This window comes from Pezoporus wallicus, unplaced genomic scaffold (genome assembly GCF_028554395.1).
Source record: "Pezoporus wallicus isolate ANWC-B61680 ecotype Strahan unplaced genomic scaffold, APGP_CSIRO_Pwel_v1 scaffold_2584, whole genome shotgun sequence".
Taxonomy (NCBI): Eukaryota; Metazoa; Chordata; class Aves; order Psittaciformes; family Psittacidae; genus Pezoporus; species Pezoporus wallicus.
Window position 1 is genome coordinate 13,392,453 of NW_026642851.1, and position 26,297 is coordinate 13,418,749.

The window sequence follows — 26,297 nt, forward strand, 5'->3', positions numbered from 1 at the left end:
AAATAGCTTCCTGAGAACAAGTTCATTACTTTGTGTTTCTTCTCCAGGATTTTTAAAACTATTTTAAAAGTTATTAATTCACGACAAAGTTCACTTCTCTGTCTCAAATGAGATTTGGATTTATGCGTTTTTAAAGCATTTGAACTTATTTCCAAAGGATGTTTATCACTCTCTTTGACTCAAGTTCAAATTTAGAAGCAGAAATAACTTATCCGTTGGTCAAGCAGCACATATGCAAAAAGCAAACCTCTCAAAAAGTTTTAAAAGGGAGCCAAAGCTAAGTATATGTGGGAAATCAAGTCTGAGTCTTAGAAAGGGAGTATGTCCCCTCCTCTCCACAACAGCACATTTCTAAGAGAGGGGCTCTTCATCATGCAAAAGACAGCAAAAGGCAAGGCCGCTCATGAAGGAAAGACTCTTGGACACAGCTATTACAAAACACGCTGCTGCTGGACCAGAGGACAGGTCGGATGGCTCCTTGCTCCATGCTCAGAATCAAGCACACCTCACTCACCTCCCCCAGTCGGAATACAACCATCACTGTACTTTTGTGTGATTACTAATGTAGGGCAGATTAAAACAAACCAAGTAGGTATATTCAGGGTTTTTTTGAGGCTTCCAAAACTGTTTGTATAAAGCAAGACTGCTCTCACGTTCCTCAGAAGCAGCTGGGTTATCTCAAATACAACTACTGGAGTAAAACACCAGTCAAGTGTAATAATTTCTGGTGTTTCCACACAGGTGGAGAGAAAAGCAGTTAAACATCTTCGCGACATTTGCTGCTCCTCTTTAGCAGCAGCATCTCAGCAGGGCTGGGAAGCAGTTACACTGAGAGAAGCAGCAGAGCAAATCACCTTAGCCCACACTCATTCAGATTCACACCCCTCACTCCTAGATGGCACAATGACAAGCAGTGTGGGGTGTGGGCCCTCTTCACCTGCTAACTCCAGGAGACGGGGAGATACAGAGATCAAGAGAGAGATGATCATGCTCAGCACATCCATAACCTACAGAAGGTGCATACTGAATCCTGCTGTCACCGACATACCCAGGAAATAGTCCCTCCCAACACCCCTTTCTGACCACAAAAGGTTTGCACCTCTTGTCCCTTTCCCACACTTTGTGCTTTAGGGAGTCCTGTGATGCAGGACCAGAGGGGACAGAAAGCCACCTATTCAGTAACTGGTGCTTTCCAACCCCATTCCTGAGGGGTTTTAACAGTTTTGGTTTACAGGAGAGGAAAAGTGAAGACCTGGACATCGCACGATGTGAATTATCTTCTTGTGGAACTCACCTGGAGATGACTAAAGAAATACAAGCTTAATCCACAAAAATATAAAATTAAGTTCTTTAACAAAATATCCTTTTGCAGATATTGTTATCAAGAAAAAACAACCTCCCTGCATGCAAACTGGAGGATAAGTCTTTGCATGAACAAAACAAACATAAAAATTCTTGGATCAAAATTTACTCAGCAGCATGAGGCTGAAAAAATTTTCCTAAATCCGTGATTTACTATATGGCAGTTTGCTTGTCTAGCCTTTCTAAAGAGCGATCTAACATTAGTGTGAGGACAGCGAGAGGGAAAATTGCTGCCTAAGTGGCAGGTTTGTTATTGTTTGACAATTCTAAAGAGTTCACTAGAAACTTCTAAAAGGAGCATCTCTAATTCCCTGAAATTACTGATAATCGGCCAAGTGAATGCAGAACAATTATGAAGAAAATTGAATGCTTCCAAATGCCAATTTGCTGTATATCCTGAATTAATATTGAATAAGCATTTTTAGTTTCTCATTGTAAAAGCAAAGGAACAAAAAACCTAAGCCTACAGGCATTAATGGCTTCTCTCACAGAATTTTATATCATCATCAGTTTTGCATTTTGTAATCATACTTAGCATTTATGTGGTAACTTACAGCTTTAACCTATTTTTCGTTCAAAGAAAAATTGTGTAAGGTAAACTGCCTTCCGCATTGAAGGTTCAACAATAAGCAGGCACCCCACAGCAGCATGAAGCCCCCTAACACAGCTAGATATATAAGCTGGTTTTTCCTAAATCAGACCAGACTTGAAGTCACTGTTGCAAAATACAGTCTCAGGAATTTTTTGTGGTACAGCTACGCCATGAGGTATAGTAAAGGGGAGAAATATGTTGGGGAAAAAAAGGACACAAGACATCCATTTTTTAGCTGAGCCAAAACACAATTTCTGTTTAACATGACAAGAAAGTGTAAAGTTAATGCAGAATTTTTACACAGGCCCAGTTTCCTGGGTAGCAGCTCAGTCACCAGACAGTCCCGCAGGAGATAGGACAAGCCCAAGCCATGGTGATGGAACCAGATGCTGTCCATCCTCATTAGTCCACACTAAGGAGGAGGTGAATCAAAAAACAAATGCAAAAAACCTTTAAAGTGAATGTTCTCCTTTTTCTCATAAAACCACACTCTCCACCTACACACAAAACAGGGTATGGATGAATGAGAAATCAGGTTGCTGGAGGGTTTGCAGGAGAAAAGGGATTACAGCAGTATAGCTAGGGAAAGGCTGTGGCAGATGGGATGGGAAGGCAACGGAACCAGCTGGAATGGACACTGTAAACAGGGAGAAAGAGTGCAGCTGGAAAAACTGCACCAGAAAAGAAAATGTTAAGAAAACAAATACAGAAGAATGTTAAATGATAAAAGTACAAGTCCAAGTATGAGAATAATAATTCGCTACACATGCTGCAGCACTACAGAGACTGCAAACAAGACTCATAACTCACATTCTGAAGACACCCTGTGATCATCCTGTCAAACACCTATATAAGCCCAGGTACACTGTGCAATAATGTCTGCATTTAGTCTTTTAACTTCTGTTGGAAATACAGAAAAATATTGACTTTAATTTCAAGACTTCAGGAGACAGAGAATCCATCAAAGCCTCAGGACTGTCATTTTTAAAGCTCTGCAATTCAGTGAATGTCTTCTATGTCTGAGACATCCACAGTTTGTGTTTCAGGAAAGGTAATTCAAAATGTCATCATGCACTTATACAAATCTAAAATTACACACAATACCATTTTTCATTTTGTGATTAACACTTGAGAAATAACAAAAGTGTAATCATGTGGGATTATCCTTCCTTTTCATGCCTTTAACATTTTTCTTTGCACTTTCTGACATGGACCAGGTCTCAGATACTACAGATAGTTTTGCAAAAAGAAAAAAAAAAAAAAAAAAGAGAAGAAAATGGAGAGCAGCAGAAACATACTCACTTCTTTCTCATAACCATGCATCATTTACATGGCTCCTATGGCAATTATTTATATGGCAAAGTTATATCAAGTAAACGCTTATGGATTTGTAGTTGTCCCCAGCAAGGTAAGCATTCCCTGCCACTAACTCCTTTCTTCTCATATTCCCACTGCCCCTTCTTTTCTGATCCATGTTTCTTTGTCTTTTAATTCTTCATGCCTTCTCCTTTCCTTCCTCCTTCTGTTTCTGATCACGGGCTTATGATATGAAGTGGATGTCTGTTTTCTAAAATTTCCATGAGGCGCCAAGTTAGCCCAGCTGCACTGGGTTCTCTATCTGGACTTCAGCAAATGGAAACAGGAGGAAGGATCATCAAGTCACCAGCTAATCTTCTCTGGGGTTAAAGCCTCATCCCCATCACACATGCTGATCATCTCACATTCTACAGCTTGATAGCTACAGACAAATGACACAGCAAATTAAGAGCCTTAGTCAGCAGCCCTTCCTTTGATATTTCCTCACATTTCATTGTTCAAAATGACCCTTCAGGTGTCTTAAAGCAATGACATAAAAAATAATGGAGAAAAAAGATCAAGTAAGGAAACACAGAACAAACAATCTGCATTGCAGTGCAAGTGAAAAAAGAAAAATAAGAAAGTAGTTATGGCTAAAATGAAACAAACCCTTTTAATTTGTCTGGTCAAGGCGAAAATTAAACTAAATTAAGCACATGTATCTATGAGTGAAAATTGCTATCCATCTTGCTAAACACTTGACTTTAATATCAAGATCTTTTTCCAAAGTAAGCAAACACCATATTTTCTTTACGTTACATACACAAATCCTTTTTTTTTCCTTAAGAACAAAAAGTTAAGACACAAGTACAGCTTTCCTTACAAAAGCCATTACTTTTGATGCAGTGTAAGATGAATTATTTGATTTAATTACTTACTAAACTCATTAAATTCTACAAAGCATGTGGTCAATGGAATGCCTTCCTCCCACAGAGGTCTGAAACTCTGTTCCTTTCCAAGGAAATTCTAACTATGTACAAATCTTATCTTCTTTCATACAGAAAACGCTGAAAATCTCTTGACCTAGAACTCAAGACATCTGTCAGATCTAGGAGACATAAGGTAGAGAAAAACACAACATTAATACACAAGGACGCAATGCCTGTTAAAAACATGATTGGATTTGCAGAAAAACCTTGAAAGCACATGTACTCAGAAAATATTTAAAACACCTGGTGAAACATGGATGAGGGAAGGGGGGAATACAACCCCATAACATAACATCAAATTAAAATATTTCATTAAAATATTTTTCACCCTTAGTAAAACATTCCAACTTTGAAAAAGAAAAATGGAAATGAATGGAGGGAAATCCTAGCCCTGGGAGAATTCAAAAACTGAAGATGGTACATGGCACAAATTGCTCAGTATGAGTGAAGTTGATGTACTGCCTTGAGGATTTGAGGAGTAATTTAATATTCAATTCAGCCTGTAATAGCAATATCATGCAAGGAATCATTCTGAGGAATGAAGTAAGAATCCTAGAAGCTTGCTTGCACAGCAGCAGTCACACCAGGTAAACGGTGCATAAATATTGGTATTACAGTACTACCATGAACTTGCAGCTACTGAGAACTTTAAGGAAATTCCAGTACAAAAGCACAAACATGTTTACACACACACACACTGTGCTCCTCCATAAACTCATTCCAGTGGGAGTGTACTTGGACAGCCCTGTGCCACCATGGGAAGGCTGAGGGGTGAAATCCCATGAAGCACCCGTTCCCCTTCCTGCACTCCAGGGCATTCTCCTGGGCACGGCCACCCTGCTGCCATGCAGCAAACCTGCTGCCTACACCCTAAGGAATGCAACTGCTCTCCCCTAGCACCACCATGGACACGGTTCAAGCACACACTTTTTTACACACATGGAATGGGTTGGATTGGAAAGGACCTTAAGATCATCTAGTTCCAACACCCCTGCCATGGGCAGGGACACTTCACACTAGACCAGAGTTTGTACTCTCCTCTTCCATGGGCTTTCTGGATTTGCTGCCACCACAACATACTATTGTACAGATAAGCTGCCAAAAGACACACACAATTAAGGATAAACTCGTCAGCTAACACAAGAAATACGCAGACCAAGCTGTAATAAACATTTATGCATATTCTCAGCTGCAGTTTCACTGAAGCTTTTTTACCCTTCACTTTTTAGAGGCTAGGTTTAAAACAGTTCCATTTTCTCTTCTTTCCCTCCATTACTTCTTACACATGGCTTCTTCGCTTACTTCTCCTGTAAGCCCTGCTCATCATGGAGCCAGAGCTCTGGCAGAGACCCTCTCCCTGATCCTTCAACTACACATCCCACACCCCTGGTCACTGCTGATCTGCAAACTGGAAATACTGAGTACAAGCAATAACTGCAAACAGATTTCCCCCAACCCTGATGGGTGGACAAAGTAAAAATACTTATTTCATTGTAATGTTCCATTTTAAGCAACACAGCAAAGAGCTATGGGAAAGCAGGATTACGGTAAGATTTTGCCCACTTATGTTTTATTACTTTAAAGGCGAACTTAAAACAGAGGTAGAGGTAAATCACCTACATGTACAATACTCACAGAAATATTGCCTACTATGTCAAACTAGAGCAGTAACTTTATTCACTCACTTAATGGATATGTCTCACAAATAAATGTCACACAGTTCATTTGAAAAGACAGTTCCATAATTTTTTTCAGTGCAGCACTCCTAGTCAGCCCTTCATTTTTATTTATTTTTCCATGAGTCAAGAGCCCAACTAAAATTTTAAATAAAACATGAAGAGACTTCACTACGCAAGACCCTTCAGATGGAAATCATTGTGAAAGTCAGGCAGTGCTTGACCTAAAATCCCTCTGTCATCTAATGAAGGTCTTAAACACCAGAGCTTAAAATGGGTTGGAATAGAAGAAAATAACATCACTTTTGTATTCAGTGGAGAAGCTTGCATATGCAGAAAACATTTCTGAAGTTCTGTTTGTTCCAAACAGCCCAAAAGCAGAGAGATCAAGAGAGAACTTACTGAAAACCATTGAGAGATTGTTTATTATATAGTACTGGTTAACAAGGCACGTGTAACCATTCTCTAAATTGTCATTCACTAAAAATGAACTGCAAGCATTGCTTCAAATGTTATTTCATTTGAAACAGTCTCAGCAGATGTTGCTCACATTTATTCTGCTTGCAAACCTGCAAAGGCATTTACTTTAATAGCCATATTCGAGGGATGGCTCCTTTCCCCAGCCACCCATTCAGAGCCTGAGCATAAATACAGACAGCTTTCCTTTCCCAAGCCCACAGGGAGCCAGCATCCTCTGAAGAGCAGTAAGGGCAGGATGTCCATAACTCCCAGGCACTGCACAGTGCATGAGGGAATGGGGTACAGAGGCACCCAACTGAATAAAGCAGTAAAGACAACTCAAGTCCTTTGGTGCTCATTATCTCCATGTCATGCTTGTTCCCCAGATTTACACTGGCTTTTCAGTGTCACAGGACATAATCTGTTATTCTTCAAGGTCTGAGAACATGTGGCAAGAAACACTGCAGCTGCCTCTTTGCAGAGGTTTATCAATTTGGGAGCAGCACCACAGAAAGTGACTAGATACCAGCATCAGACCCAAGGCAGATGATGCTGTTGGTTTAACCATAAAATTCCATGGAAGCTTCTCAAACACAATTTTACTCTAAAAAAAAAAGCTTAAATGGGATTATCTGCGTTCATGACTTACTGTCCATAACCCAAATGTACTTACCTAGCATAATTATGACTGTGTAGGTACTTCCTTGGGACACATAAAATTGCTCTGTGGGTCAAATTAAAAACCTATTTGCTTTGTACGACGTCACTTAGCCTTTCTCTTCCAAATATACAAATGTTCATTTTTTTAAGGCAATGAAAGCAACATCCTATTTCATAAAGAAAAGAAATTTGTCATATAAAAATTTACAGTGTGAGGTAAATCATATACAGAATAGGATTTACAAACATCTATTTCCTAACTGGTCAACAATGTTCCTCCCACAGTGCACTTAGTTTAGGCCACACTCCATGTCATCCTGAAGATGAAATGGGTCAGATGAACTCACCCCAAAAGTGCCCATTCCTCTCGAGGAATCAGAAAGTGGGCTGCCTCAAGTATTTAGCTCAGATGCAGAACCTGAAGTCTGTTGACATTAACCTCATCCACAGTGCCTGCATTGAATTAGCTGATTTCCAGCAACTGCCAAGAGTCCCAATTTTACTTCTAGTTGTGAACAGTGCTGTACAGAGACCTGAATCACATCCAACCCCTCAGGATAAGGTTTTAATGGTTGGTCAAAGTTTGCTTTGAGAAGCCTTACTCATATGCACAATTTCCAGAAGCTAACACAATACCTAGCTATTGTTCCCTTTGCCCAGCCCTTTACACTCTGCATGCAAGTAGTAACACAGATATTTTATCTTAACCCTAGCACCACTTTTTGCTTTTGTTTGTAAACCCACTTGGTCCCCAACTCCCTTCCCATATATACAATCACTTCCAGTTTCTGTAAATCCAAAAATGTTGACAGAATTAATTACCTAAATCCATAACAGAGGCAAGAAACAGACCTGGAACACAGCCCGAGCTCACATCCACCTCCAATCCTAAAGAGATGAGCTCTGGCACCAGCCCAGGAGGTGAAAGCCCCCACAGCAAGCTGGCTGCTATGTCCCAAAGGGGGACCCTGGCTGCTCCCACAGTGTCACGGAGGGAGCCCTGACTGCCCAGCAGTCCTAGATACTGAGCTGCACTGAGCCAAGCCATGACACAGGAAAGCAGGCTCCTGCTTCAGCTCAGCTCAGACCAGGTTCAGGGGCTCAAGCCAGGTTTGTCACTTCCATGGCATCCAGTGCTGTTAGGGGCCAGAATATTTGGAGAAAAGTTCTTCTGAACACATAGGCTTGATTCTCACCGCAAATGTTTAATCTGCCCCTAACATGAACCCACAGCATTTCTGAAGCTGGAGCTCATCTAACATACACAATTCATTTAAGATTTACAAGAGATGGGTGGGAGAAAGAACAAACTTTATCTTTTTTTAAAGTAGGAAGTAAGGCAATAAATTAATGCAAAGTTGTTTCTCATCCACTCCTTTTTCTCCGTATCATCTTTCAGTCCTTTTCAGTGGATCAGAGAGTAAATAAAAAAGAAACTAAAAAACAAGCCTATACAACTAGCAGCCATCTGTCCCTGTTCCATCCCCCTCAAAAGAACATGTCAAAAAACACAGAATTTAAAGCATCCTTTTCCCAGTAATCACCAAAAGAGATGGTCTGTCTCCAAAACACATCCCCATCTGAAAGAGTTCACATGCTGCAAATGCAGTAAAGAAGGGAGCAAGAAGATCTCTTGTGAATTAAGAACAAAAGCAAGCAACAATGCTCTCACTGAAGTACACTGAAGTAGCCTAATTAAGGATATACTTAAAGTATAATATTTTACAGCCTTGAGCTTGTGGCCAAAAATACCAAAAAATACTGGGGGAGGGAGAAGTGTGCATGCACTAGCTCCTGCACTGAACACAGGGTAACCCTGTAGACAGCATGAAGCAGAGACCCCAGCATTCACAATGCTCTTCACGAGCCCGAAAAACACCCTTCCCGTAAGATCACCCCGCTTAGGACTAAGCGAATAATTAAGTACATTTGACAAGCTCTGCATCCTCTCCTTTCGGCAAATTGCAAGTCATTTTGTCAGCAGTCCACCCCACCGGAGACCAATGCTGTTGCCTCAAAGCAAAGTAAAATACAGGCAGGATACCAGTTACTCTCATGGACTGGTGGTTCTGGGTATTAAGGATGCCTTGAAGCATACTGTTCTATTGCATTCAGAACTAGTACCTATAAATACTGCAGGAGAATTTTTGAAACTGTTGGATTAAAAAAAAAAAAAAAAGTGTAATATGAACACATGCCTCTATGAAGTAAAAAATTTCACAGAGTGGTTGCCTGCACCATGAAAAAACATTCCCTACTATTTCAGATTCATGCTCCTTGCCTTTACTGTGCTCCTTCTTGTTTGCTTATAGTGCAATAACAAGAAATAGAGGAGTAGTCAAGAAATCATCTATAGAAAGTGATATTACATTTATTGCATGTGAGTGGTATTACATTTATTGACACGTGAGATGCCAAACTCCATAAACAAATAATGTTATCACAATGGGATTTAACCCATGGTACAGTACAATGGACTTCAGCAGTTACACTGTAATGTTTGATTGGATAAAATGGCATTACATTTATTGTATACATAAAAATACAGTTCCCTAAAGGAATAAGTTACCTTTCATTTAAAGAGGGGAAAATAAAACCCAGCAAACACAACCACCATCACCACACACACACATACTGAAATGTTCTCAGAATACAGCTGCAACTTCCGTAATAGCTTCTTTTTCAAGTTAAATCTATTTAAGATGTCCAATTTAGACTAATACCCAAACCTGACTTCTTAAACTGTTCACATTCAATAGTTTGTATCTTCATAACCCTTATTTATTATCTCTCTTGTACTATATTCTGTAGCTATGGTACAAAATACCACTAGGTATTTGTACACAATACCATATTTTTATTACTACCCACTATCAGTACCCAAAGACAGAAGCCCTCACCATATGGAAATGCCCCATGATTACTTAGGTTTCCTGTAGAGAATTCAGTTAGTTCTAAAATTCATTATTTTTATTGGTTTCAGGTATTTTTTAATCCTACTAGAAGAAACAGTATTTTGTTTGATGGTATACTGAGAAGATTGAAGATATTAAAGGTTAATTTAGAAACTTAAGCAGTTTAAAATCCATTTGTTTTTACAAACGTGTCACGGCCTCATCAAAAACACATGGTTTTTAAACTACTTAACAATCCCAAATTAACAGCAGAGCACTACGCTTGCAGAAAACGCCAACTGGAGATCACTCAAGTCAGAACCGTGCTGTAGAATGAACAAATTTAGTCTCACGGAAGAAAGCAGCACCTGGTGCTGATTTTTTGATTCAATAACTCTGGCTTTAAAACAATCACATCCTTGATAGAGCTACAGGGATAAATGAATACGAATTCCTGAAGGGCAAGAGCACCAGAAGGTGAGGAAACAGACTTTGCTAAATCTTCTCCTCAAACTCAGATGCATGAGAAACCTTCCTTATTCAGCTGCCAACAGCTCAATGCAAGCCTTCAGTTTGAGGTTCTTTTCATATTATTCAACACAACAAAGGAAACATCTGAGAAAGAACCTGGCAACGAAGTAAAAGTGGGAATGGGTTAGGAGAAATGGGTTAGGGAATCTTTTGAAAATCATTCCTGGAACTGCACTGGAACAATGGCACTTGAACACCAGCTGGTCATCAATGAAATTTTCTGACCAAGGATCCACCATTGAAAGCTGACATGACCCAAAGGTCAGTGGTGCTAGTGGAAAACCTCACATTGACATTAGCAAGCATTGCCTGTAAAGCCATAGTCTTTCATTATAATGAAATACTTTTAATAATTCTAATTTCTTGCTTCCTTAGTTCTTCAACATTTGAAATTATTTTATTTCCATATATAAACCTGACTCACAGCTGAATATGGAGTCAGAGAGACATAAGTAAGAATGAAAACATCTCTAATGGACATTTGTGAGAAAGAGTGCTGAAGCCATTATCATTTTTTGAAACCAGAACAAATATGAACTCACCTATGCAGTTCTTACCAACATATGAACATGAAGCGCTCCAAACCTTTAAACAAAGGCACTTAAAAATATTAACAAAGCAATTCTCAGCTTATGCAGTTGGGACTCTAGATAAACACCTGTATCAGATCTGTGAAGTGCCATATTTAAAACAGCAATTTTAAAGTACTTGAAATTCACACACTAATTTATGTGCTCACACATTTAACTGGTTTGCTTACTATTGGATTTTTCTGAACACTCAGATTGTGAGATGCTAAGAAAAGAGACATGCATATTTACAATGGACGCAAGTGGCCCACCTGTGGATACCAAGTGATGCTGGCTTAGCGAGAAACAGGACAGATCCACCACCACCAGCCAGCTGTCCTCCTGTCCTACAGCACAGGTCAGTGCTCAGCAGGGCACAGAAGAATGTTTTGTTACACGAGGTGTAAAAATGTTTAGCCCTTCAGGTTACAAAAAGGAGCTTTTTGCCCAGGAAATGCCAACTTCCCTTCTCTTAGTAGACATGGATAAAGAGAAAAAACAATATATCTGAAGACTAGGACCCCACCAGTTTTTAACTAAGTACACCAGTCCTTCTGATGATTGGTTATATTGTCCAAAGCATCTTATTCTTTGTGCTCTACAACTTGTTTACAATTTCTTCAAATCTGGCACCACAAGTGGTCACTCCAGCTTAAATCTTTCTGCTGACAAATACTTTAGTGAGCCTACAGCAGCATTTGCCTTTGATCCTTTGATGGAAGAGCATAATGTCCAGACGCACTATAATAGTGCACTCAATGCCCAGATCCTTCACCCAGTACTACCTTGCAAATTACAGTTTTCTTTCTAGATGCAGTGACTGTGCATACCTCACTGATTTCAAAAGTTTTTAAAAATGTATGAAGTGAAATGCTGAACTGAAACCTTGACATCCACAGTGCTTGAAAGTCCATCTTAGTTTTTTATGCAACACTCTATATTCCAGTCCAGATTTATTAAAACAGTGAATGGCCCTTAACCTAAATGAGCCCTTAGATACAATACTTGATATGTTCTACTAATTTACCAGCAAACTACTGAACACCACTCAAAAAGCAGAGAGATCCACAAATTCAAAGGCAAGCAAGGTCATGAACTTTAATATAGCAATGAATTCCCAGTGAGTCTCTGCATGCATGCATTTATCTGTGAGGAATAAACTTGTGCTTATGGCAGGGTAAAAACACACATGCACAGAGGGAACCTTGGAGCAACAGCCATGCTGCTGAGTAACAATGATGTGAAGCTGCAGCAAGTTCTCTGCTTCTCTGCACTTTGAGTACATCTTCACATGCAACTATGCACTCATTTCATAATATTCTCATCTAGAGCCTTTTTTTTCTAGTCCCATAGTCTGCTTCTATGACAAGAATATGAAACTGATGCTGAGAATCCTACTAAAATCTATAAAGATCACTTCAGCAAATATATCAGTGGAGTACAGCATTTCCAGCTAGCTCTTAGTAATTTCTTAAGACTCCTCTGGCCAGTGTTTCGGGGAGATGCCTACCTTCAGTCTTTAGGAGAACCTTACAGTTACTCTGTACCTCATTTTTAAGGAGCTGACACACCTACCAAAGACATTCTGAAAACAAAAACAGCAGCTCTGTGAAGGCACGGTCAACTGGTCGGTGTCCCACTGGCACAGACTAGCAAAATACTAGACTATGGTGGGAATCTGTACATGCACAATACACTTGCACAAGTCTCTGTTAGGTATTTCACTAAGAACATCATTTGCTTTTACAAATAATAGCTTTAGGAAATAAAGACTTGAATTTTATTAATTATCTTTGGAGTCACAGAACTACATGGTAATTTCAGCAGGTGGAATAGCTCTCTGGAGGTCCTTTGGTCCAACCCCTCCACACAAAACAGGACCAGGTGGATCAGGTTGCCCAGGGCCATGTTCAGTCAAGTTCTATCCATCTCCAAGGATGGAGATGCCCCAACTTCTCTGAGCAGCCTGTTTCATTCTCCAGGTGAAAACTGTTTCCCTAATATCTAACTGGCATTTTCCTTGTTACAGCTTGTGCTGCCTGCAGCAATAGCATGCTCATGTGAGAAAAGGCTGGCTTCTCAATACCCCCACCATTAAACAGCTACAGAAAGAAAGATTTCCCAGCCCCTTACTCTTCTCTACATTGGACCAAGGGAAACAAAATACCACAACACATAATTTAAACCTCTCTTAATGTTGTTTCCCAAATAATGTTATATATTAAAATTTCTTTTAACTGTAACAGCTGAAAGAGAGGGACTTGTAGCATGTAATCACACCAAGACCAAGAACTAAGACCACCCTTAGCTATTTTACAGAACTAAATAACTTAAAAGGAAAACTAGACAAAGAGATGACCCTTTTCACAATATCTCATGGAGCTGGAAAGGGATTTTATTTACAATATTTAAATGCAGTACTATGAAACAAACAACTTGGTTCACAGGCAGTGCACCCGCTGCTGAACTGTCACCGCCTGACATCCTGTCTTATCCGCCAAATTGCTCATTAGGTTTGGCAATTTTCACCTGCGCCTCCAGTTTATATTTCAGCAGGGAATAAACATCAGTCTGCTTTAACAATCTTCTGCAGCGAGCTTCCAACCTCTTCTCAGAAAGCACGCAGGCATACACAAAAAACGCCTTGTGTTCTGTATGCTTAAAAAAAAAATGCAGCTCGACTGATGAAATAGAAAAAGGGGAAGTTTAAACTGGGTAACAGAAAAGCAGTAAAAAACAAAGAGCTAGATAAGAAACATAAATAAATCAACTGTTTGTATTGATGGATTGTGTTTTCAGATTGCAAAACAACACAGGGGGTATGGGCCAGCCTCACTTTTGTTTCCACATTTAGATGGGAAGATTCAATTTGACACAACCCCCCACGTGCAAAGTACAGGCTGTGTTTGTGCATGGGAAAAGAGGAGTCCAGATGAATATTACTTCTCCAGCTGGACCTGATCTAGCTAACCTTTCCCTTGCTGGGAGAGGAGCGATGGCGTGATCTATAAACAAACAAAAGGGTAGCATGGCAACCAGAACAAAGAAACGAAAATCTCAGCAGGCCCTTCAGCCCCAGCCTAATGTGCTGAGATGCTGCCACCGAACGGAGACTGCTCCTCTGTACCCCTCAGATGCAGGTGAGTGGTAGCAGAATGGCACCAAGCTATGCTTCAGCCAGGGAACTGCTGAGGAGCATAGCCCAGCTTGTGAGCAAAAAGCACCAGAGATGTAAAACAAAATGTCTAAAATGCTATAAACCAATTTCAGATGGAATACTGTTTTTCATTTGTTAGAAGTAAAATATTCACCGCCAACCCTGCAATTAGCTAGAAAATTACAATAATTACAGCAATTTTGTATCCCATCTCCAATCCAATTAATAGATATATGACCTTGTCAACATGTGATAATCAGGATCTGCATCTACCACAAAACTGGATGGGTTTTATTTGCTGAATAGAACTTACACAGTAAGAAGATAATTATTTGAAATATTGAGAATACCATTTGTATGCTATGCTTCACTTCACAAGTTATAAAGGAAATACAATAAGGATATTATTTCCATTTTCAATGTATATTTAAATGAAATTCTTGAAATAGGTATGTTTAATACAGGATAATATTACTGGACTGGGATTCTAAGCCTGTGATTTGGAACATTTAAAAACAAAATATATCTAATTGTCAGCATTAAAAAGAGGGGAAAAGAAGGAATTCGCCAGATAAAAGAACATCTCTGATTTCTGATAACATTAGTTATGACAAATTTTCACCCATTTTATTATTGCATGCTTTTATAAAGAGTGTCCGAAGAGCTATAATTCTTACCAACAGTATTAAAAGTCTTCTGCATTTCTACAGACCTTTATATTGTAGGGTCTCAAAGCAATTTTTGGCCATTTTAGCTATCACTGAACTAGCTCAGTATTCCATGTATTTTCCAGAATGACACCAAAGATGATAAGTGAGCTGCTTAGTATATCATTGAATTTTATCTGCACTATATGATTTTGATGCACTAACACCAATGTACTATATAATACACCAGATAATCACATTACGGAGAAAATGTGTATGTATTTGCCTGCTCTAACACCACCAACACCACTACCCCCCCCCCCCCCCCCCCCAAGTTGAGAACCCATGAGGACTGCTTTTTGGCTTATGCATAGAAATGAGACATGCACTTAGCAGTGTCATACCCTAGTGACAGTCAAATGGAAGGGTCCTGAAATGCCAGGATACTTATTTATCCTGCCATTAATCCTTCCCCTAATTTAGTTTTGTGTTGTAATTAAACATATTTATAGCTTGAAGAGACACGTGTTAAACTAAACATAAGGTAATTATTAAATGTTGCTCCTTTAATTTTACAGAAAACACTCTGGTATAAAAACCCCTCAAACTTAAAACAGAGTGGTAACTTTTCCATCTGCAATATACCTGATTACTTAAACACAGATTTTATCCATTAAAAGTACACCTACAGAAAATTAATCTCTTGATAATTCCAAATAGCTGTTTTAAAAACTGTAGCTGTAGAATATCAAAGAACTGACTTACTAACTTCTGCTATGAATTTTCTGGAGCGGAGTCACTACTTCAGAAGTTCACTGAGTGAAATGACAGACACTACACATAAGAAGGAACAATGCTTTATCCAACATTGTCTTGTTTGCATGGTATTTTTAACAACAATGGAAATTACACAGTAAATTTAGTGGCATGATTTATCTTCTCAATAAGCTGAGATATTCAAAGATCCTGCCTAAGCAAGAAATGTGATATGTAACTCCTGCTTCATGGCTTTGCAACAAATGTTCCTCATGTTGAAATAAACGAAGGGATGTTATTGACTGGTTTCTGGTTTTTAAAGAAGTGTATTTTTGCAACACAGTAAATGCATGTATCAGCAGGTGTTTTTATAGAAAGGTGACATGCATAACCTAGCAACATTGACAGGTTCAGTAGAAAGTGCTTCTATCTTTAGTTTCTTCTTATCTTTTTCTTCATTAAATGTAGGAAAACTGGAAAACTGAGAATTACACTGCAGCAACTACATTTGGAAACTTTGCTGTGATTTTCAGGGTGAGGACAATTCTAAACTGACAGCACAGAAGGACCTTATTGCTTCTAAAAGCAGTTTATAAATAATTTATTAAACCAGAAAGGTTTGTTTACTTGCACGCAACAAGTATTTACATAGTTTCTCAACTCTGATCAGTGTTCAATCAGGATAGATAATGAATCATTTCCCCAGCAGCATTAATGGGTAACAGCACTTGGCATCCTCAGAAGTTAAGACGAAACACATCAAGATGTTAAGAACATTTACTTACTTGCACGAAGGACTGAAGGGGTGACCTCAATTTCACTTGTTGCTTGGTAAGGCTGAAAGGCTGATGCTGCGTTGGAGCCAAGCTCACTGCCAAAGATCTCTGGGCTTTGCGTGCCTGTGGAGCTGGCGCTGGTGCCATCACCTCCATGATGTGGATCTTGCTCATCAAATACAGCCACGAGCTGCAAACGACAATTTAATCTACTGTTAAAAAAAAACAACTTTCAGCAACTTCAAAGTGCTGTTGTAGATCAGCATTTCATCATTTCTTTCCTCCAAAGACCAAGAAATGTCTATCAACAGAGATGTAGATCAATGCCCAGATCACAACATCATCAGCCATTAACTGTATAGTGCAAAGGGTTGACAGCTCTGATGGAAGATGAAACCCATCCCTGCAAGCCACAGAATGAATGGCACCAGGTCAGGAAAGGAAGGGTCACACCTTCCCCGTCAAACAACTTGATCTTACCCAGAAATGCAGAAAACTATCTGAGTGCCAATCGATATCTGTGCACTGGAATTTATCACTTGTGATTTGATACTTCTATGTGAATCATTACTACAAAACCAAATCATGAGCAAAACCAAATTATTATAGAATAAAAATATACAAGAAATCATTTTAATATACACTGAAAGCTACAGACAAAATACAAAGCCACCCAAAAGTGTTATAATCACTGCAAGTAATCATCTAGTAATCTGCTACATACCAATCAATTACCTATTAATATGATTTAATTGCGGGCTTCCCTTGCAAAATTTCTTTCATCATATTTTTGGAGATACTTCTGTATTTGTTTGCAGTCTAATTCTCCAAGATAAGCCTAAGAACTCAAGCCCAACTTGAAACTTGGCCAAGTCACCAATTTAATAAGGATTTACTAAATCTGTGTTCACCATTGCAAGGGAAACAGGAAAAACATCAGTGTTTTTTGGTAAATCTGAGTAACTCTTTTCCCGCTGTAAATGAATGGTTTTATTTGAAACATATAATTTATCCCAATTTATCTTTGGTGACCTCCTAGAAATGGCCATCTTTTATACACATTTCTTTATAGAACTTAATTTTCAAGATGGGTAAAAAAGTTTTATGGATAACAGCATTCTGCAGTCCATAAATTAATCTATAATGTAATGCCTGAAAGACATTTCCAAGAAAACATTACATTCTTCTGTCCAAATTGGTAGGGTAAATGCAGCAAATCAACTTAAACCTACACTGATCTCTGCAAATTGTTTATTTTGTTATAACAACAATTAAAGCTTTGTATGATCTCAAGGAACCAGAGATGTCATTTTCTCTTTTTTTTTTAAGTGAATTTGACATCATCTCACCTTACAGATTTTTGTATTAGTCCCTTTACTCAAATCTAACCTACACAAACACTGGTAAAAAAAATTAAAACTGCAACTGTAAGCCCAAGTGGAAACAATTTGGGAACTCAGCTTTTGAAAGTATTTTCAGGCATTAACTTTTTTTAATGAGTAGTTCTGAAACTGCAGAGAGTAGCGAATTTCTGCCAGTAATTCCATACCTAATACAAATTTCGGCTCTGCCATGCGCAAAACAGAAGGAATGAATCGGTAATGGGCAAAACGTCCATGCTCTCTTCAGTGATATATCAAAGGTAGGGAGCAAAGGGAAAACCAGGCTGCAGTTGCAGACAGCTAGAACATGTTTTAACATACAATTCATTACCTTATGATTGAGAAATCTGTACACACAAGAGAATTGACATCTAAAATGTCAGTATCTCAGGAGTACTGGAAATTTAATGTTCTATCACATTGTGAAATACCAGTGCTTACAAAAAATTGAAGCGTATTTCTCCAAAGAAACACTTTACTCATAACACTTTTACTGCTTTATAACAAACTAATTACCAAACTCCAGCAACTGAAGATAAATCAATCCACAAGCAAAGATGTGTAAAGTATTAGAACAAACCACAAATGATGTATTTAAGAATTCTAGACATGAAACATCAATTTTTTTTTCTCCTTTGCATGGCACATTTCAAGATAAATTCTCAAATTATATTCTGTTCCTTTGAGGCTGACTGAAAAATATTACTCCACGCATGCTGCTGCAAGTATTTTATACGTGTTATATACATGCAAAAAGGTATGTGCATATAAATCTCTATATACATATTTTCTACTGTAAGTTGCCTCCAGCTTTTTGACCATTCCAGACAGTCTACAACATAGAACTTCAGAACATCTAAAACTGAATGTTTCTTATTTCAAGCTTAGCTTTTGATCTTATATATATATTTCCATAGGTATTTGCTGTTTTGACAGCACCAAACCTTCAAATGGCTTCAGTTCCATTAAAAAGCATACCAGGTTGCAACATTTTTGCATACATGTGAAGAAACACAAGTCACGTTAGTTTTCTCCAAATCTAATTAGCATTAGGAATGCAGGTTGGGAAGTTCATTGTAAAACAGCATGACAAAGGTACACTCATTCCTCACAATAAGCCAGGAGTTCTTCATGACTGGAAGACTTTATGTGAATAAACAATGTTGGATCTTGATTTCCAGTGCCTGGTATGCCACACTGTGGATGATGAGCTCACAGGAAACAAGGACAGCCAAAACACAGTCTACTGTTTTCTGATATTCAGCATTCATTTCTGATTTCTACAACACATTTTATTTTAATCAAGGGAAATTCTTTAAGGAAAAGAAATACACACATTTGTACCTCTGGAGGCCCAGAAATCACACCCTGACTACCATCCTTGCAGGAACAATAAATAAACCAAATAATATACGAAGAGATACCTTACAGCTACTTAAAAAGAAGCTACACAAGTGGACCTACAAAGAATCCTTTGCAGCAAGAATCCACAGCAATAAGCACTGCTCTATGCCAGGGAAACAAATGGCCTGTCAGTGAGATGCCAGTCATGTTTACAGGCCAAAGTGATGTTTTTCATTTGGCAAATCATGGAACACAGATTACTAGACCAGGTTTTATCAGCCTTAAAGTCAATGGTAAACCTATGGTATTTTGCTAGGCTCTAAATATCAGATTTACAAAGAGAGTAGAACACAAAGATTACTATGTTTTCTAGAAGCAACATCTTTGCTGTAGGGAAAGTGCTCCCATGTTGACTTTTTATTTTAAAGAAAAAATACATTACTGTAATTACCATAACTATGCACATTGCCAGCTTTCAAATTCAAGGAACTGCATTCTCCTTTCCAGAATCATTCTATGATTACTTCCAATAGCTAACATGAGCTGTGCGTCCTGTACTCTGTCCTTCAGTTTTAGGTCTCAACACCTCCAGTGACCTGAGAAACTCACCACACCATCCATTATTACATGGAAGGGATCAGTGGAAGTGCTGAACAAACCATAACAATGCATAAAGAAAGAAGAAAATAGCCTAGCTGTCCATTATTAGGTCAATATTAGCTCTTTAAAAGATCTTCTACCAAAATTCACCAAAAAGTGAAGCCATTTCTCTTGTTTGAATTAGTTGGGTTTTTTAAAAAAGACAACCCCACAGCCAAAGATGAAATGTAATATCAACAATAATAATTAATAAATAATAACAGTAGTTAGAATAATAAGTTATGTCCACCCCTCTGTTACATGGGACCTGAACTTGAACGCATCAAAGACATGATAATGCGGTTAAATAGTTTACAGCAGTTTTAATCAGTGTAACAGGGTAATAGGATACAGTACTTGCATTTTTCAATCACTGAACTACAAATTTGGAAATGGGAGATAAAATCAAGTAGCAACAAACCACTGTCTTCGCAAAGCAAAAATAATAAATGATAAGCGTCACTTAGACTGGCATATTTACATTTCTAATTATAATACTGCAAAAGCAATGGAAAGGAGGTTTCAATACAGATCCATATCCTGCATCCATGTAAGCTGGCACAGGAAGAATCCTCACTTTGACCAACTAAGAATGTGGTCCCTATTACAATATATAAGCATACAATGAAAAAGAAAAATGAAGTTTCCAATATTCAGCAGCACTTTCAAATGTATACACGGCAGCTTTGCTTAGATCATAACTTATGGAAAGGTTCATCCCACTTCAGCAATGGAATTAGAGCAAGTCTTTGAAAGGTCGATATCCATAAACTAAAATGCTCCTATTTATTAAATTCCAGAGCAAGAAATATAAGCAATCTTATATAAATTATCAACAAAAGGTATGATTTTTTTCAAAAGCAACAAAACCAACATTCAGTGTTTGACGAACAGCAATTTTTAAATAAAATACAAAGAACTGCAGTAATCCTCAACAGTACTCCCAGTGAGAAAAAGGGTACTTTTCAGTATATTTTAAGAGTCGGGGGGGGGGGGGGGGGGGGGGGGGGGTGGTATTGTTACCATCATTCTCCGAAGACCAAAAAATATATAGTACAGTTTAAAAAACAGCAACTAACTTGATGCTCTTCTTTTTTGACTGGTAAAGACTGTTTCTAAAGCAAACAGAAAAAGAAGGGGGAGCAACATAATTTAATTATTTTAGCTAAATATACTGGTTTCATCAAGCAAACAGGGTCCCAAGAAATGATTCTACACCTGAGATATCAAAACAATGTTTTGATGAGACACTTTTGGCTTTGGGATAGGAGGAAGGCATTCCAGCAGGTCACTAAATTCAGCTCTCTGTAGCACATCTGACTGACTTTCCTCAACATCATGTATAGAATTAATTACACTCCAACCATTAGTTCTTTCTAAGAAAAGCTGAAAGTAGCTGAAAGTGTTACTAGGATGAACTTCTCTATAACTCTGGGATTCAACGTATCATACTAACCAGGTTATATTTACTTATGTAAATAAAAAGCAAGAAGACTGATTTATTTTAATATTGACACAGCAGTCTGCATTCCAACATTACTTATTACAATTTCTGTCTATTTAAAAGTAATTAAAAATTAGTAAACACATATGCAGTCTTAATTAATAGACAAGATTAAGTATTTGAATGGTAATTAACTGGATTAAAAAACTATTCACACCAGTAATGGTTATTTACATTTTCATTAAGTACTAAAACCACATAAAACAATTCAATATTATCAAATCATGCACTTAGGTCACCTCTCTCCAGCACAAGACCAGAAATCCTCCACCCCACAGAAACTCATAAGGCTAGAAACTTTTGCTGTATTTTTCCCCCACATTGACAAATAAGGGTGTCAAAAAGATGACTTGAATTTTGTATATTCCTAGAGTGTAAGTCCAAATTCTGTTAATTCTTTCATAATATTTATTGATGAATCTGACACCAACTCACATGTAGGCACCAGTAAATATTTCACACTTATTTTAACATCAGTTGGGATATAGCTCCATTCTTCTGCTAGAAAGACAGCAAGTGACCACAGGATGTGAAAACAGGATTTGAAGATCCTTCATACCTCTGCAATCCAAGTGCACACTTTTTAACACAGACTCAAACTGAAATCCCTTATCTTTTACAATGATTAGGAGCCATTTAAAGTATCTGATTTCTTCTCTCCAGAAGGACACTCATCAAGATACTTTCAAAGAATGACATTCCAAAATTGTTTCACTGCTCAGTAACCAGTTGCTTGGCAGTTGATCTGTTGAGCAGCCAGAAGTATCTTTATTCCCTTGGCTGAACCATGCACTTTTCCTCTTGACCCATACCACAGTTTCCAGATGATATCTTCCCTTTCACAGCTGGTTTGGTCTTCTGGCATTTATGCTCCACATCTTCTCCTGCAGGATGGCCATTCACGCGCAGAACTACCTTTCATACACAAGACCAGCACTAACACAAATTCAGTGACTATATGCAGACTTCCAAACTCAAACCTTTTGTTTGATGTGTGGGAATTGGATGGGGGGAAGTGGAGCAGCATGACTGATGCAAATTTGATCATCCTTCATGTCGCTTCTCCTCACTACACTAAGCTACCCCTGTGCTGTCTGTCGTCACATCACAACCCTTCTGAGCCAGCTGTCAGTGCTAAAGCAGCCCAACACCCACTACAGGTGAGGCACCCACACTGGCAACAATTGCTGTTCTCAGTTTATACTTAATAACTGAACCGGATAACTTTTTCACATGAAACTTTGGTCCTTGGAAGGAGAGACTGTAATGGTCCAAATGAGATTCTAAAATCTAAACTAGCCATATCAATACATCTCCACCTAAAATAGCTAGTTCCAGCATTTCCCCTAAAACCTGGTGCCAGGGCGTTAAGCCCAGCCCTGTCCTGCAGTCCCAGTGTACAGGTCTCTGCCCACACTTTTTGACAACCACCTGATCTGCCGATGTGAGAGATTTTAATCACTCAGAGCACTGCCATACACCCTCAGATCTGTGCAGCAAGTATCTGGAAAAAGTTTATGGAGGAGGCTGGCAGAAAATTTTAACACGAGCAGCACTGGCCTCCTTTCCTCAGAAAAAAGCTTTTTCAGTTGTAAGCAGGGCAGTACAGTGAACTCACAAGGCAGCTACAAAACTGACTCTACAATTCTGCTGCAAGGAGCTCAACTGAAGTAAGTAGACTGCAAGAGAATATAAGCAGATTTCTATAGTAACATGGGGTATACTAATTCAGAGTTGGCAAAAACCAGTCTCTGTGTTACAATGCAGAGCTAAAAGAGCACTTGTTTAGTAATGCCCAGCAGTAAATCAGATTTCAGCTACTGGCACATCAGACTGCAAAACATCCTGAAATACAAATTGCTTATGAATGAACAGATGAGTATAAGAGGGAAAAAATACATAAATTCAGGAAATTAATTAGCAAGGCAATAGCCAATAATTATTTAGATATGAAAGGCACTAAATATGAAATCAATTTGTAGGATTTCTGATGACTGAACTGACTTTAATAGCCCCACGGCAGACCCAAATTTTCATTATTCCTTGAGCTCACTTTTCTATATGGCTCATTAAAAACCCATTTAAATATAATTACTGTTTCAATGAACTGGTAAGAGAAAGTACATAAAAAAATGGACATCTTCACAAATAATGCACTACTACCCACAGACATTTAAAAAAGATCAATTAGCAAAAATAGCATCTAAGAGGCATTCTGTGCTGTATGTTTAACCTGAATGTCCGCTTTAACAGACTTACAGATTACCCAACATTTTAAAGGGAGAAAAAAGGGCAAACAAAGTTTCAACAGGGAAACTGTGACACAAACGACAAACCTTTATAATTTCAATAAAATCTTTACCTATCCTAATTCATCAGCTTCAGCCATGAACAACCTCATGAAGTTCAACAATGAGAAGTTCAAGGTCCTACACCTGGGTCGGAGCAATCCCAGGCACAGCTACAGGTTGGGCAGAGAAAAGATTCAAAGCAGCCCTGCAGAGAAGGACTTGGGGGTGTTGGTCGATGAGAAACTGAACATGAGCCGGCTTCAGTGTGCACTTGCAGCCCAGAAAGCCAACCGTATCCTGGGCTGCATTAAAAGGAGCGTGACCAGCAGGACCAGCAGGTCGAAGGAGGTGATCCTGCCCCTCTGCTCTCATGAGACCTCACTTGGAGTGTTGTGTACAGTTCTGGTGTCCTCAACATAAAAAGGACATGGAACTGTTGGAACAAGTCCAGAGGAGGGCCACAAGGACGATCAGGGGACTGGAGCATCTCCCGTATGAAGACAGGCTGAGAAAGTTGGGGCTGTTCAGCCTGGAGAAGAGAAGGCTGCGTGGAGACCTCATAGCAGCCTTCCAGTATCTGAAAGGGGCCTCTAAGGATGCTGGGGAGGGACTCTTCATTAGGGACTGTAGTGATAGGACAAGGGGTAATGGGTTAAAACTTAAACAGGGGAAGTTCAGGTTAGATATAAAGAAATTCTTTACTGTGAGGTGGTGAGGCACTGGAATGGGTTGCCCAAGGAAGTTGTGAATGCTCCATCCCTGGCGGTGTTCAAGGCCAGGTCGGACACAGCCTTGGGCAAGATGGTCTAGTGTGAGGCGTCCCTGCTCATGGCAGAGGGGTTGGAAATAGATGATCTTAAGGTCCTTTCCAATCCTAACCATTGTATGAAGACAGAACTAGCTTTGTCTAACAGTTTTTCACAGTAATGTAGCTAGAAGGAAGCCAACCAACTAATATTCTTGTGATAACTTTACTAGTTTATTCGTTTTAGAAAAATAAGAATGACAGATTTAGGGTCACATTCTACTATCAAATTCTCACTTTAAAATAGAATTTTTTTTTTGCATTATACACATGTGTAAGCTCATATAGAATCATAGAAAAACCTGAACTGGAAGGGACCTCTGGAGATCATCTTGTCCAGACCAGGGGCAGTGAGAGGACGATGCCCAGGGCTACATTTAGTTGCATTTTGAATAATCCTAAGGATGGGTATTCCACAACCTCTCTACGAAATCTCTCTCAGTGGCCACTCTTGGGTTTAAGATTTTTTTTTTTTTCCCTATAGCATGTTGAAACTTCCCTTGTTGCAGTTTATGTCTGCTGTTCCTCAAACTACTCCTGTGCACCTCAGAGAAAAGTCTAGCTCCATCTTTGCCATACCTGACAGACAGCAGCTATATCAAGAATGCTATGTCTTACACAACTGCACAGCCATACAGCACCCCTGAAGGTCTCCTATTCCCTGTGTTTTCCAGCCCCCTAACTTACTCTGGTGGCATGTGGATGGGCCATCATGTCAATGCCTTGTTTGTACTGAGGAGGCCAAAATACTAGAGAAGCAGAGAGAAATACTTCTGTCAATCTGCTGGTTACAGGCTTGCTCATATAGCCCAGGATGGATCTGTTCATCTTTATCACAAGGGCACACTGCTCACTCATGCTCATCGGGTTGTTCTGTTTCCACCCAGGCAGTGTGCCCCTAGCCCATACTGCTGTGTGGGGTTATTCCAGCCCATACAGAAGACTCTGCATTTGCCTTTGCTGAACATAACCTACCCCTTCAAAGCCCCATGATTTAAAATAACTACTGCTGGAAAACAGATCATAAGTTTCACTGAAAGTCATTCTCAAATCTGCTGACTAAATAAACATCCTTAACATTCAAAGCTCAACATAACACACCAAGTAAAATCATATTTGCAAGATCAGGACTCATCTATTGATTCAAAGGACACTTTAGTTTTGCAGGTAGTTTAAAGCCCTTCTGCTTTCATGATCCTTTAAGAAACAATTCTGAAGCAAATGTACAAGCTTTTTATTAAAACTTTGCTTTTCATTATTCATCTCTTATAGGACTCTGATCTGAGAAAATCTAGAATCAATAGTAAATTGCAATCTAACCTTCTTCCAGTAGGATTTAAATGCAGTTTTAGGTATTATCTTGTAAGTTCCTATTAAATTTATTTGAAATATATGTCAAATTTTAAAATATTTTAAAAATATTAGTTTAATTTTACATATATTTGCAGTATTTTTTTCTCCCTTTTCTTTATTGCTGAGCAGCAAACTAAAAGCAAGCATGACTATGGCAGCCTGGAAAGTAATTTGTTTATACTCTGTCTGAATTGCTGTCGACTTGACCTCTATGGGTTGTCAGGCTAAAGTTTAGACCAAGAAATAAGACAATAACTAAGCAGTGCTAAAAGTATTACGAGGGCTATTAGAGGTAGCTGCCACCGAGCTTCCTATCAGGCTGGCTGGATTTGCTTTTCGTGACCTCAGACCTTGAATCTACCAGACATACTACTTCTGCATAATGTACTGAACGAGACCCAAGCCACCAGCCCATGTGTGCAGCCTGACAGACACAAGTATGTACAGAGCATGCACAAACTGATTATCCTGCAAAGCCATTCTGACATGCTCAACTGGCCAAACTAACTGCATGGACACAGCAAGTCCAACACCAGAGCTGGATCTTGGACTTCATCACCAGCTAACAAACAGATAAGTTCCACGGCCAAAGAAAACATCTACATTTGTCATCTC

The 26,297-nt window shown here is 38.9% G+C and overlaps 1 protein-coding gene across 14 annotated transcripts in view; it reads right to left on the reverse strand.

Moving 5' to 3' along the window:
• The window catches only part of PARD3 (par-3 family cell polarity regulator), a 450,998-nt gene that overhangs the window by 284,026 nt on the left and 140,675 nt on the right, over positions 1-26,297 (reverse strand). For all 14 annotated transcript variants that reach the window (XM_057432818.1, XM_057432824.1, XM_057432817.1 and 11 more), the window contains exon 3: positions 16,374-16,554. In XM_057432818.1, the coding sequence (XP_057288801.1) occupies positions 16,374-16,554 (181 nt within the window). The remainder of the gene's footprint in view (positions 1-16,373; positions 16,555-26,297) is intronic.